Below are 12338 nucleotides of genomic sequence, written 5' to 3'. Positions count from 1 at the left end.
TTCGGGCATAGCTATGCACCGCATCTCGTGGCTGCAGGTCTCTGGTCTCCCACTGAAACTCCAGCAGACTATTCAGGACCTGCCCTTTCATGGCCATGGTCTGTTTTTGGACAAGACTGACTCCAGACTCCAGTGTCTGAAGGATAACCATCATACGTTGATTGGGTATGCATACCCCGGTGATGCAACGTAGGCCCTTCCAACGCCAACCGCAGCGCACCTATCCTAATCCCCGGCTAAGACAGGACTTCTCTAGAAGACGCGGCTGAGGTAGTAGGAAGAGACAGTCTGCTCCTCAGACGGGCTAGAACCAGGGCCCCCCTAAACCTTTGGCAGGGTCCAAACAAAACTTTTGAAAGGGTGCCCGAGGGCGGAGCACCAGGATCCTTCCCCACCTTTCACCAACCGCCTCTCCTATTTTCTTCCTGCGTCATCCCGCATAACGTCAGACCGCTGGGTCCTATGTATGGTGGGAAGTGGATATCGCCTTCAGTTTATTTTGTTCTCCCTTCCCCCCCCCCCCCCGTCCCTCTTCAGGGACCCCTCTCACGAGCAACTCCTCCTACAGGAGGTGCAAATGCTCCTAGCTATCGGAGCTATAGAGGAGGTTCCAAGGGAACTGAGAGGCAGGGGGGTTTACTCCCATTATTTCCTAATCCTCAAGGCAAAGGGGGGGCTACGGCCTATCCTGGACCTGTGCGGACTCAGCAAGTTCATGGTAAGGTTGAAGTTCCACATGGTTTCCCTGGGGACCATTTTTCCTTCCCTGGATCCTGGTACGCCACCCTCGACATGAAGGACTCATACTTCCACATAGTGATTTACCTGCCGCACAGGCATTTCCTTCGCTTTGTGGTCAGCCACTAGCACTTCCAATTTACTGTCCTTCCCTTCAGCCTATCCACAGCACCAAGGGTCTTTACAAAGTGGATGGCCGTCATGGCTGCCTCACTCCATCGACATCGGATCCAAGTGTTTCCGTACCTCGACAACTGGCTCATTCGGGGTCGCTCCAGAAACCAAGTGCAATCTGATGTGCAGTTCACCATGAGCTTGTTCATACAGCTGGGCCTGCTGTTCAATGTCGAAAAGTCCACTTTGGAGCCGACCCAAAGAATAGACTTCATCAGAGCAGTCCTAGATTCGAGACTCGCCTGTGCATGCCTACCGCACACCCACTTTCTGGCCATGGCGACCATTATCCATGGCCTCCAAAGCTTCCCGACCTCAACAGCATGGACATGCCTCGGTCTCCTGGGACACATGGCATCTTGTACCTTCGTGACCAGACACACCAGATTGCGCCTCTGTCCTCTTCAGGCCTGGCTCTCAACCATGTACCGCCCAGGCCGGGACAATATGGACACAGTGGTCATGGTACCGATGGTAGTCTTAACCTCCCTGGTCTGGTGGCCGAACCCCAATTCGGTATGCGAAGGGGTGCCCTCCTTGGTCCTAACCATGGGCGTATCATCTTTGGGTTGGGGCGCTCACCTCGCGGATCTTCGCAGACCAGGCCTTTGGCTCACACGAGAGAGATCCCTGCACATCAACATACGGGAACTGAGAGCAGTATGCCTGGTGTGTCAGGTGTTCCGCAAGCACCTTCAGGGCTGTTGTGTTGCAGTTTTCAGACAACACAACGGCCATGTTTTATATCAACAAACAAGGGGGAGCACGATCGTCCCCCCTCTGTCAGGAAACCATTCGCCTGTGGGAATTCTGCATAGCCCGTTCAATCAACCTGGTGACGTCGTTTCTCTCAGGAGTCCAAAACACCTTGGCACGTTGCCTCAGCAGATCCTTTCTGGCTCACGAGTGGTCGATTCGCCTGGACGTTATCCATTCTGTTTTCCAGAAGTGGGGGTTTCCCCCCAGATAGACCTTTTCCAGAAGTGGGGGTTTCCCCAGATAGACCTTTTCGCCTCTCGTGAGAATCGGAAATGCCGGGTGTTCTGCTCTCTCCAGGGGCACTCCCCAGGTTTCTCTATTGGACGCCTTCCTGATACTGTGGAAAGACCGCCTGTACTATGCCTTTCCTCCATTCCCGTTAGTCCACAAGGTCCTTCTCAAGTTGCGCAGAAACAGGGCCTGCTTAATCTTGATCGCCCTGGCGTGGCCCAGGCAGCATTGGTATACCACTCTCCTCGATCTGTCGGTGACCACTCAAATTCCATTTCCGTTGTGGCTGGACCTGATCACTCAGGAACACGGCCGACTCTGTCATCCGGACCTGCAGTCCCTCCACCTCACATAATGGATGCTGCATGGCTAACTCAATCTGAGCTATGTTGCTCCCGCTTGGTGCAGCAGGTACTTTTGGATAGCAGAAAGCCCTCTACTAGGTCCATGTATTTTGCCAAGTGGAAGCGTTTTTCCTGCTGGTGTGCTCTGAGCAATACTGCCTCTGTGGAGGTGCCAGTACCTACCATCTTGGACTATCTCTTGTCCTTGAAACAGCAGAGCCTAGCAGTTTTGTTCATTAGAGTACACCTAGCAGCGATTTTGGCCTTCCGCCTGAGTGAAAACGGGCGCTCGGTCTTCTCCAATCCCATGGTCAGCAGGTTCCTCAAGGGATTGGAACATCTGTACCCGCAAATTCGGCATCCGGCCCCTACGTGGGACCTCAACCTGGTCCTATCCAGACTCATGGATGCCCCGTTCGAGCCTATGGCCACTTGCTCGCTCCTGTACCTTTCCTGGAAAACTGCTTTCCTCGTCGCTATCACCTCAGCTAGACGTGTGTCGGAGCTTAGAGCCCTTACATCGGACCCACCGTATAGCGTTTCATAAGGACAAGGTACAGCTGCGACCACACCCTGCCTTCTTTCCTAAGGTGGTGTCTGCCTTCCATGTCAACCAAGACATCTTCCTCCCGGTCTTCTATCCAGAGCTGCACGCTTCTCGACGAGAACAGCTGCATTCCCTAGGCGAGGACCCTGCAAATGTCTTTTACATCGAACAAACTAAACCTTTTAGGAGGACGACCCAGCTGTTCGTACCTGTGGCAGACCGGATGAAGGGCCGCCCAGTCTCCATCCAGCGCATCTCATCCTGGATCACATCTTGCATCCGTACGTGCTATGACTTGGGTGGCGTGCCAGCTACGCACCTTACTGCCCACTCCACTCGGGCTCAAGCTTCGTCCTTCGCCTTCCGGGCTCATTTAACCATACAGGAGATATATGTAGGGCAGCAACCTGGTCATCGGTGCATACCTTTGCTTCCCATTACGCAATTGTCCAACAGTCAAGGGGTGAAGTGGCATTTGGCTCAGTGGTTCTCCACTCTGTGACGTCTCACTTTGACCCCACCGCCTAGGTAAGGCTTGGGAGTCACCTAATTGGAATCAATATGGGCAAGCACTCCAAGAAGAAAAGACGGTCACTCACCTCTGTAACTGTCGTTCTTCGAGATGTGTTGCTCATCTCCATTCCAAACCTGCCCTCCTTCCCCTCTGTCGGAGTAGCCATCAAGAAGGAACTGAGGGGGAGCTGAGTCGGCTGGGGTATATATCCGGCGTCGTAAAGACGCCACTCCAGGGAGCGCCTCAGCCGACCCACTGAGTGTTGCTAGGGTAAAAATCTTCCAACGATTGTGCATGCGACACATGCGCACATAATTGGAATGGATATGAGCAACACATCTCGGTTACTCACATTTGTAACTGTTTGTTTTTTATCTAAGCATAATGTAGTAAAATCTGATTAGTTGGGCAAGTTAGTGATAGAATGGTAAGCGGGAATATCATTTGATTCATAAAAATCTACAGAATCATAATTTAAGTGGTGTCACTCTCTGCAGCAAGGCGGTGGAGACTTGTTCTGCGTCCATCCCATCCCCGGCTCCCAGGTCCTTCAGTTAGTGGACATTTTGATACTTTAACATAGGGATGCATTGATCTGTGATAATCCTAGGGAAGCTAGCCTTGACATGTTGAACTGAAAACATTTATTCATCAAAGGCATCATCAGTGTCATCTCTATCTAGGGCACTGCTGTTGGACACGTCATACTGATCCTCATCCACGCTGCGCTCGCACACTTCCATACAAGGCAGGTTGCTAGCCAAACATTTGCAGGGTGATGAGCATCTGGTCTTTGGACACAAGCATTTGATTAGCTGAATGATTGATTTGGGAGCATTTCAGTCCATCCTTCGACTCATCCATGCCCGACAGGGTTGGGCAGTTTTGGATAAGCTTGATCATCCCAGAGCCATTCCATTGTTTGATGATTTGACCTCCTGTTAGCAGGTATAAATGCACCCCTTGTCGGTGGCAATTTTTCTCCATTTGTCTGCTTTTTGGAAAACATCCACCAACGTGGCTCTGCAAGTGTTTGTAATGTTGGTCTTCAAGTGGTAAACTCGGCATATGAACACCTGCAGTGCATTTATGACCTCCTCTGTGACTGTCTCAGTCATTTGGAGTTCTTTCAAAGCGAGGAGAGAGTATTTGAAGGTTTTTGAAGTATCTGAATCAAATACCTTCCCAGTAGTGTCACATCCTGAACGGGTGTGGAAACCTGGCAGTACAGTGGCTTTTAATGGACTGAGTGATAGAAACGCATCTCTAAGGGACATACGGTGATTCTGTTTCCGAACAGCAGGCGCAGAAACAGAATCTTACAGAATCCTGCAGAAGTCTTGGGTACTGTGTCTCAGAGGGCATTAGAACATCTGTCTTGTGCCAGAATCTGGAGTTTAGTAGTATCTCTCTGTGGCATTGATGGCATGCAAGATAATTGTAGTGTCAGCCTCCTCATGGGAACTACAGAGAGACTCCACTGAACAGTTCAAGGAAGCAGCTTCATTACGCCATGTGACAAAGAAATTCTTTGAGTAATTCTTTGCATTCTGCAGCACTTTTTTCTGCAAAGTATGTAGTTGGCCCCATCCTTCGTGTGAGTATGGGCTTCTTCATTGTGACATTGGAGATGTTCATGGAGTCAATGATTTTGTATTGGATAGGTGCAATATCATGGAGTTTCTTCTTTGTGGTAATATTTTTAAATTATTCCTCTACATATCTGTCAGACATGAGGTGGATTTTGTCATAGGTCCAGTCTTTTCTCTAGCCTCATAATGGAAGTGTTCAGCCAAATCTTGGCAGGTATTAATTATTTCTGTTTGTCAAGAGTTTGTACCTCAACCATACCATCTGATTGCTACACTGAAAGGCCTCTGCTCTCATGAGGTACTGGTCATGTCAGTAGGTGATTAGTTAGGAAGACCATGTGCATTAATTTGCTTTTCACCTGGCACGTTTGTGGTGTTCCATCATATTTGAATATCCGTTGTAGTACACTGGAGAACTTGTACTTTCCCAAAGTCTCACATAGATCAACATCATGCAGAGATCTCATCACCGAAGACTGCTTTCATCTTGATATTAATGAGCTCCAGTTCATCATATGTGAATGGGTTACCAATGTGAGTAAGCTCTTGTGTAGCTTTAAAATTGCCTTTCTTGGCATTTAACAGCACCTAATGAGTCTAGATGTTGCTTGGTCACTTCTGGGGAAGTCATCCCAGACATGCTTAATGTTTTGTTAGAAATTCGATAGCATTCTGGTGTTGTCGGAAAAACTGGAAAAGAGCACTTGGATGCTATGTTATGCCCACCAACTCCCCAGTTACTTTCATTGCTCTGTTTTTGTGTTCTAGAGCTTTGTCTGAACAAAGTGCACAGAAGGGAACTGGTGACCTTTTATCACTCAATTTCCTTTTTGAAATTTATCCCATATGTTAGGGTCAGACTTTTTTAAACTTCTTCTTTCAGCGAGGTACCAGGCAATAATTGCAGAATAGCTGGATAAATCTAAAGCAAAGAAGTATTTCATGAACTCTTCCAGCGCTGCTAGGTGCAAATTCCAATTAGCAGTCCTGACAAATCAAATGAAGAGCAGCAAAGACTCAACTATCTTCATGTGTCACCACACCAACCGGAAACTTGGCTTTGTCACCTATTCAGCTGATCAAATTGTTTGATCTGTGATATTGCAGCTCTTCATCCCGCACAATAGGTCGTTGAGAGCAGAATATATGCAGGGTGTGCGGAACTGGTCTTGCAAATCCTGTACCCTTTGGGAATCAACTTCAAACATATTAATATGCTTTTCAAAGAAAACATCTAAGTAGCATTTTTGAAGGACAATAAGTGTTTGGCTCTATTCATCCATAGCACATTGCTGCTTTTTCCCTGCAAGGTTTTGGTTCATAGTACTGTCATTATACAAAATCACCCAGCTCATAGGAATACCAGTGCAATCAGCAAAGGAACCAATTGCACATATCACTGTGACGAACGTGTGTATTTTGTCAGGACATAGAATCCACTGCCCACAGAGATCATCATGGGACATTATTAGCTGTTAAACAGGACTGTAAAGGCCCATGTCTAGTGTCACAACACATTTTTGATTCAGTTCCTCGGATGTATATTTTATGGCTGTCAAATGATTTTAAAAAAATCACAAGACTTTAAAAAAAATCACAGTTGCCATTTTAATTGTACCATTAAACAAAATAGAATAACAATTTAAATTTATTATAAATATTTTTTCTACATTTCCAAATATATTGAATTCAGTTACAACACAGAATACAAGTGTACAGTGCATTCTTGGTGTAGCACTTAATGTGATTATGCAGTGTCATTTGCATGGTCTCTCTTGGGTCAGTGAACCTACTTTACTTTACTTTCCATGCAATGCTCTTGCTATGAGTGACTGCTTCATAGTTTCTCATGCTAAAACTGAAACTTTTCTCACTAGATGCCTTTGGGCATCTGGCTTACTGCAGAACCAACAGTACGTCTCGAAATGCATGTATAAGGACCCAGTATAAGGCGAGTCTTGCCCACAGCTGGCACTTGTCCAGGCATTTTCAACTGTATTCTGGTGCTTGATATACTTCCTCTCCAACCTTGCCAAATTCAGTTTATGAATGCACTTCTTATTGCATGTAAGGTGCCATCGAGCATTGTGTTTAACCAGGTCTTCCATGGTGGTATTCTCCAAAAGTTCAGCTACCAGTCAGTATTCTTTGTCTCGCCACTGATACCTAAAAATGATCTAATGTGTGTTACGTAATTATGTGCATACTGTTTGCAGATGAATTCCAGTAATTTCTGGCTGGATGCTGATGTCTTAACCAGTACCTCATTATAAGTCTTTTGGCATAATGAACAGAGCTGATAATCAGTACCTCTGAACCCTTTCTTTTCTTTTTTTTTTCTTTTTTTTCTGATGATGGCAAATCAACTTGAAGCACACTTCCCATTTATCAGAATCTGTAACATTAACAAAATTAGTCAGATATCCTGTTCTGAGCATTAACTGATAACACATTACAGTCAGTCAGAGGCCACAATTTAACTTTGTGAACGCTGCATGTTTGACATGCCTGTATTAATATACTTTTTTTTTTAAAAAAACAGGAGTACTTGTGGCACCTTAGAGACTAACATTTATTTGAGCATAATTTTTCGTGGGCTACAGCCCACTTAATCAGATGCATAGAATGGAACATATAGTAAGAAGATATATATATACAACATATAAAAAGATAGATATAGAACATGAAAAGGTGGAAGTTGCCATACCAACTCTAAGAGGCTAATTAATTAAGGTGAGCTATTATGAGCAGATATGGCAACTTCCACCTTTTCATGTTGTGTGTGTGTGTATCTTCTTACTATATGTTCCGTTCTATGCATCTGATGAAGTGGGCTGTAGCCCACGAAAGCTTATGCTCAAATAAATTTGTTAGTCTCTAAGGTGCCACAAGTACTCCTGTTCTTTTCGCAGATACAGACTAACACAGCTGCTACTCTGAAACCTGTCATTTTTTTAAAGTTATCTTTAAACATTTCCTCTTATATACCGCTACATAATTGTTCTAGATTTGTCATGTTTGGTACCATTGTGCTCAAGGGAGAAAGTGCTTTCAAATGACACCCAAACTCAATCCATTTTTTACACCATTGTATTATCAAAATTTCCACCAACTGGAGGATATAGATTATCAAAATTTCCACCAACTGGAGGATATAGAGTTGGGAGCAGGGGATGCAACCCCCAGCAATGCTGAAGAGGGTGATGCCATTGAAATTCATGAATCTGTAGATTTTCATTAATCAAATTTAATCTTCCTTACCTTTCTATTACTAACTTTCCCACGGAATTACACATTCACAGACCATATGTAGGGAAAATGGTGTTCAAATTAATAGATAACTTGAGTCTACATTATGTAGACCAATGGTTATTTTTCTTTAGAAACAGTTTCTCATCTCTCGAGAAACCATTAATCCTATTCTAGAATTTGACAATAATATACCGTGTTGCTGTCATTAAAGTGACTGGTCAATTCAGTTTTTAGTCTGAAGTAAATGCAGACAGCTGATAATCTAAAAAGAAATTCAGAAGGATTTTTGTTCAGTGAAGTACTAGAAAGATCCTCTTCTTGTAACAGTAAGCGGTCATACCTACCTTTATTTTCTAAAAGTGAGACATAAATTGATAAATAGTTTGACTTGACTAGCAAACAGACATCAAATTGCTTAAAACATTTAGGTTCCATCTTGCTCCCAATTGCTACTGGGATGTCATAGCAGCCCTGTTCCTGTTAACTTCCTTAAATGGCTCCCTGTTGTGAAAATCAAAGTACAAAGAAACGGCAGGAAATATACTGAGTCCAAAAAACTGTGGTGTCCGCCATCATAGAGTATGTGTAAATACAGTGCTTTAGAAATGTTGTCCTTAGGCAGACTGATCCCTTCACGCTCACCCAAGTATAGGATACAGACAGTGTGGCACCTGAGAAGGAGATGAAAGCCAAAACGATTGAAAGAAAAGGTGGTCATTTGAGCTCCCTCGCAAAAGGGTGGGAGAAGACAAAGCTTTGATCCCTCTCCTGTGCTTGGAGAATTATAGAGCAAAACTTGACAATGACATGCAAATATTATTTCTATAAAGCCATCAAGAAACTCAATACAAATAATCTCTTTAGGTGTAGGGTCACCTAAATTTGGAATTTAGATGTATTTTGGTAACTGTAAGGCAGTACCTTGGGGTCTGAATCACTTCTCTTCTGCTCGAAAACTATATAATGCTACATTGACTTAAATCTGATTTTTATAAATTTATATTAATATTAAGTGTTCTTAATTCTTAAGTAAAAAGTTAAACAATATTTGCAAAAGGCCAGATAATTAACTTGTCTTTAAAAAATAATTAACTCTTTATTTTTATTTTGCAGCTAACAGAAAATCTTCAATTGGTGTAAAAAAGAACAGCAAGAGTAGAGCATTAACAAGACAGTCTATGTCAAGAATTCCAGCTTCATCAAATTCTACCTCATCTAAACTAACTCATATAAATAATTCCAGGGTACCAAAGAGACTGAAAAAGCCTGCAAAGCCTTTACTTTCAAAGATAAAGTTGAGAAATCAGTGCAAAAGGCTAGAGCAAAAGAATGCCTCTAGAAAGCTTGAAATGGGAAATTTAGTTCTCAAAGAGCCTAAAGTAGTTCTATATAAAAATTTACCTATTAAAAAGGATAAAGAAATAGAAGGACCAGCTAAAGTTGCAGTCTCTAGTGGATGCTTAACAAGACATGCAGCAAGAGAATATAAACTGAATTCTGTGAAAGGTGCTCATGAGCATGGTGAAATATCACCCTGCACATACATAACCAGGAGGTCAATGAGAACAAGGATGAATTTGAAGGAGACCTCTGACATAAAGCTTGAACCAAATATGTTGGATACCTATAGAAACAACTTGACGGGAACTCGATCTGATATCTTACAACAGCAGTCTCATGTGATGCATGAAAATGAACTGATTCATGGAACATCACATAAAGGGGAGGTTAGATACCAGAAGAGTGATGTGGGCATGTCCAGAAAGAAATCACGACAAGGAAAACTTGTGAAATCATCTGCAAATATAGAAGAAGCTGATCCTACACATGATCCACCTGGCCAAGATGAAGTACCAAATTTGATTAGTTCTCATTCGGAACATGGAGAAAGGAGTAATGTAGTGAATACGGCCCTTGGATATAAGGATGGTATTCCTATGTCTGGTGGCTGCTCCATTGTTACATCTGACAATTTCAAAGCAAAGGACAGCTTTAGAACTGCTAAAAGTAAAAAGAAAAGACGAATCACAAGGTATGATGCGCAATTAATCCTTGAAAATAGTTCTGGGATTCCCAAACTGACCCTGCGTAGGCGTCATGATAGCAACAGCAAGGCAAATGACCAAGAAAATGATGGAATAAATTCTTCAAAAATAAGCATCAAATTAAGCAAAGACCATGAAAAAGACAATAACTTGTATGTAGCAAAGCTAAATAATGGATTTAACTCAGGATCAGGCAACAGTTCAACAAAATTAAAGATACAACTAAAACGAGAGGAAGAAAACAGAGGGACGTACTCTGAGGACCTTCATGAAAATGGCATGTGTTGTAGTGATACGCTCTCTCTCTTGGAGTCAAGAATGGAAGTGGATGATTACAGTCAGTATGAGGAGGAAACTGCAGATGAATCTTCGTCAGAAGAGGAAGAGGAGGAGGAGGAGGACTATGATGATGATTTTGAAGATGATTTTATTCCTCTTCCTCCAGCTAAGCGATTAAGGCTTATAGTTGGCAAGGATTCAATAGACATTGATATTTCTTCTAGAAGAAGAGAAGATCAGTCTTTGAGGCTCAATGCATAAGCTTATAGGTCTTAAACTGACCAGGATGTCCATTTTTAAACAAAAAAAAAAAAATTCCATTCAATTATTCCTCAACTGAAGAACTTTCTGAAAATTTTAGTAACAGCACTTCTTTATTGTTTATTCACTTATCAGCATAATATTGTAGAAAGTGTACAGCATACTGACTCTTCTTAAGTCTGATTTGTGCAGATTTTTATTGTACTTTTTAATAGCCTCCTTATGTGCAATTCTGAGTTAGAATAAGAGGTAATGCTCTGTTGTAAAATAAAGGCTCAAGCAAAATTATAAAATTACATCAAAACTTTCCATTCAGGACAATGAGAACACAATAATGTGGCTACACAATTATTTTTAACCTATAAGGGCATTAGTTTGCTCTTACAATATCTGACTAAACAATAATTTAAAAAAATCATAGTAGCAGCATATTAAAGTTTTCTAGTATATGTTAATATCACCAGCAATGATCTACGGCTTTTCAATTTATTTGCTAGATGTTTTTCCCCCTTGAAGTTTGTCAGTTTTAACACTGTATGCTGTCCCAGACGTACTGTTTGTGGCCTTTGTTATAGTAGCAAACCGTTGGTTGGAAGTCAAATTGATTTCTTTAAAAAAAGAAAAAAGAAATAAAAAGGTGTTGAGAGTTTGCTGACTTTTTAGTACATTATATGTACAAGGGTAGCAGTATGCAGAATAAAAGTTTGGATATGGTGTATTTATTGCTTGTTATGTAAATTAAACACCTTGTATTTAACACTTTTCAATACTTTTAGATAAAAATTGTTCTTTGCAAGAATGATTGGTGCTTATTTTTTCAAGAATTTGCTGTGAAACAATGTGATTACAACAGGCAACATTTATCCAATGAACTGCAGCTATCCTAAATTGGTTATTCATAGTTTTCTGTTGCACTTGTAAAATGCTACAAGGAATTTAAAGAAATCTATTCACTTTAACTTATGATAGTTTTATGAAATTAAAAAAACCTAAGTCACAGCTTTTGTTCTGTGGTAACCTATACAAATGTTTGTCTTTTTGAAATCCAGTGTAAAGGACTGAAAAAATATGTATATGTTGTAAATACTTGTGTGTTGTGAGAAATTTTGTCATAAGAAATTGAGATAACTTACCAGAAGGGTTTTTAAGTTTAGAATTACATTCATGCCAATAAAATAGGAAATTATAAACCTAGTTTTAAACTCTGCATCAGTGGGAATTTTTTGCTTTTATTTAGTTTATATTTTAAGATTTCAGTCTGGATATGTTATAACAGTAAAACAAAAAAAATCAATGAAGAGTTTCAGGGTTTTGGTTTTTTATGAGGCCATTAGGAAGAGGAACAGCCCTGGGGGAGGAAATGGAAATTATATATAAATTTTAACAGATGAACTATTTATTTTAGCACATAGATCTTTTAAAATGTCTTCATTTTGAGTTAAGTGGCAGATTTTTTGTATGCTCTGTGTCATACAAGTTTTACTAAACAGTGGATGAAGATTCTGACAAATGTGCTTTGTTAGGGTGCTTTAGTTTCTAGAGATATGGGAAAATGAGAATAGATTATAAGTACATGTTTAGTGGATCAACTTATATGAACCA

At 41.8% G+C, this 12338-nt stretch overlaps 1 protein-coding gene across 6 annotated transcripts in view; it reads left to right on the top strand.

The window, feature by feature from the left end:
* KMT5B (lysine methyltransferase 5B) overlaps window positions 1-11912 on the top strand; it is a 57374-nt gene extending 45462 nt beyond the window's left edge. For all 6 annotated transcript variants that reach the window (XM_039537957.1, XM_039537954.1, XM_039537953.1 and 3 more), the window contains one exon: window positions 9265-11912. In XM_039537957.1, the coding sequence (XP_039393891.1) occupies window positions 9265-10736 (1472 nt within the window). In that variant the 3' untranslated portion in view covers window positions 10737-11912. The remainder of the gene's footprint in view (window positions 1-9264) is intronic.
* The last annotated feature ends 426 nt before the right edge of the window (window positions 11913-12338 follow it).

Source organism: Mauremys reevesii, linkage group 4, assembly GCF_016161935.1.
Source record: "Mauremys reevesii isolate NIE-2019 linkage group 4, ASM1616193v1, whole genome shotgun sequence".
NCBI lineage: Eukaryota > Metazoa > Chordata > Testudines > Geoemydidae > Mauremys > Mauremys reevesii.
Note: the sequence above shows the minus strand (reverse complement) of the source record. Positions and strands in the feature narration are given on the sequence as shown.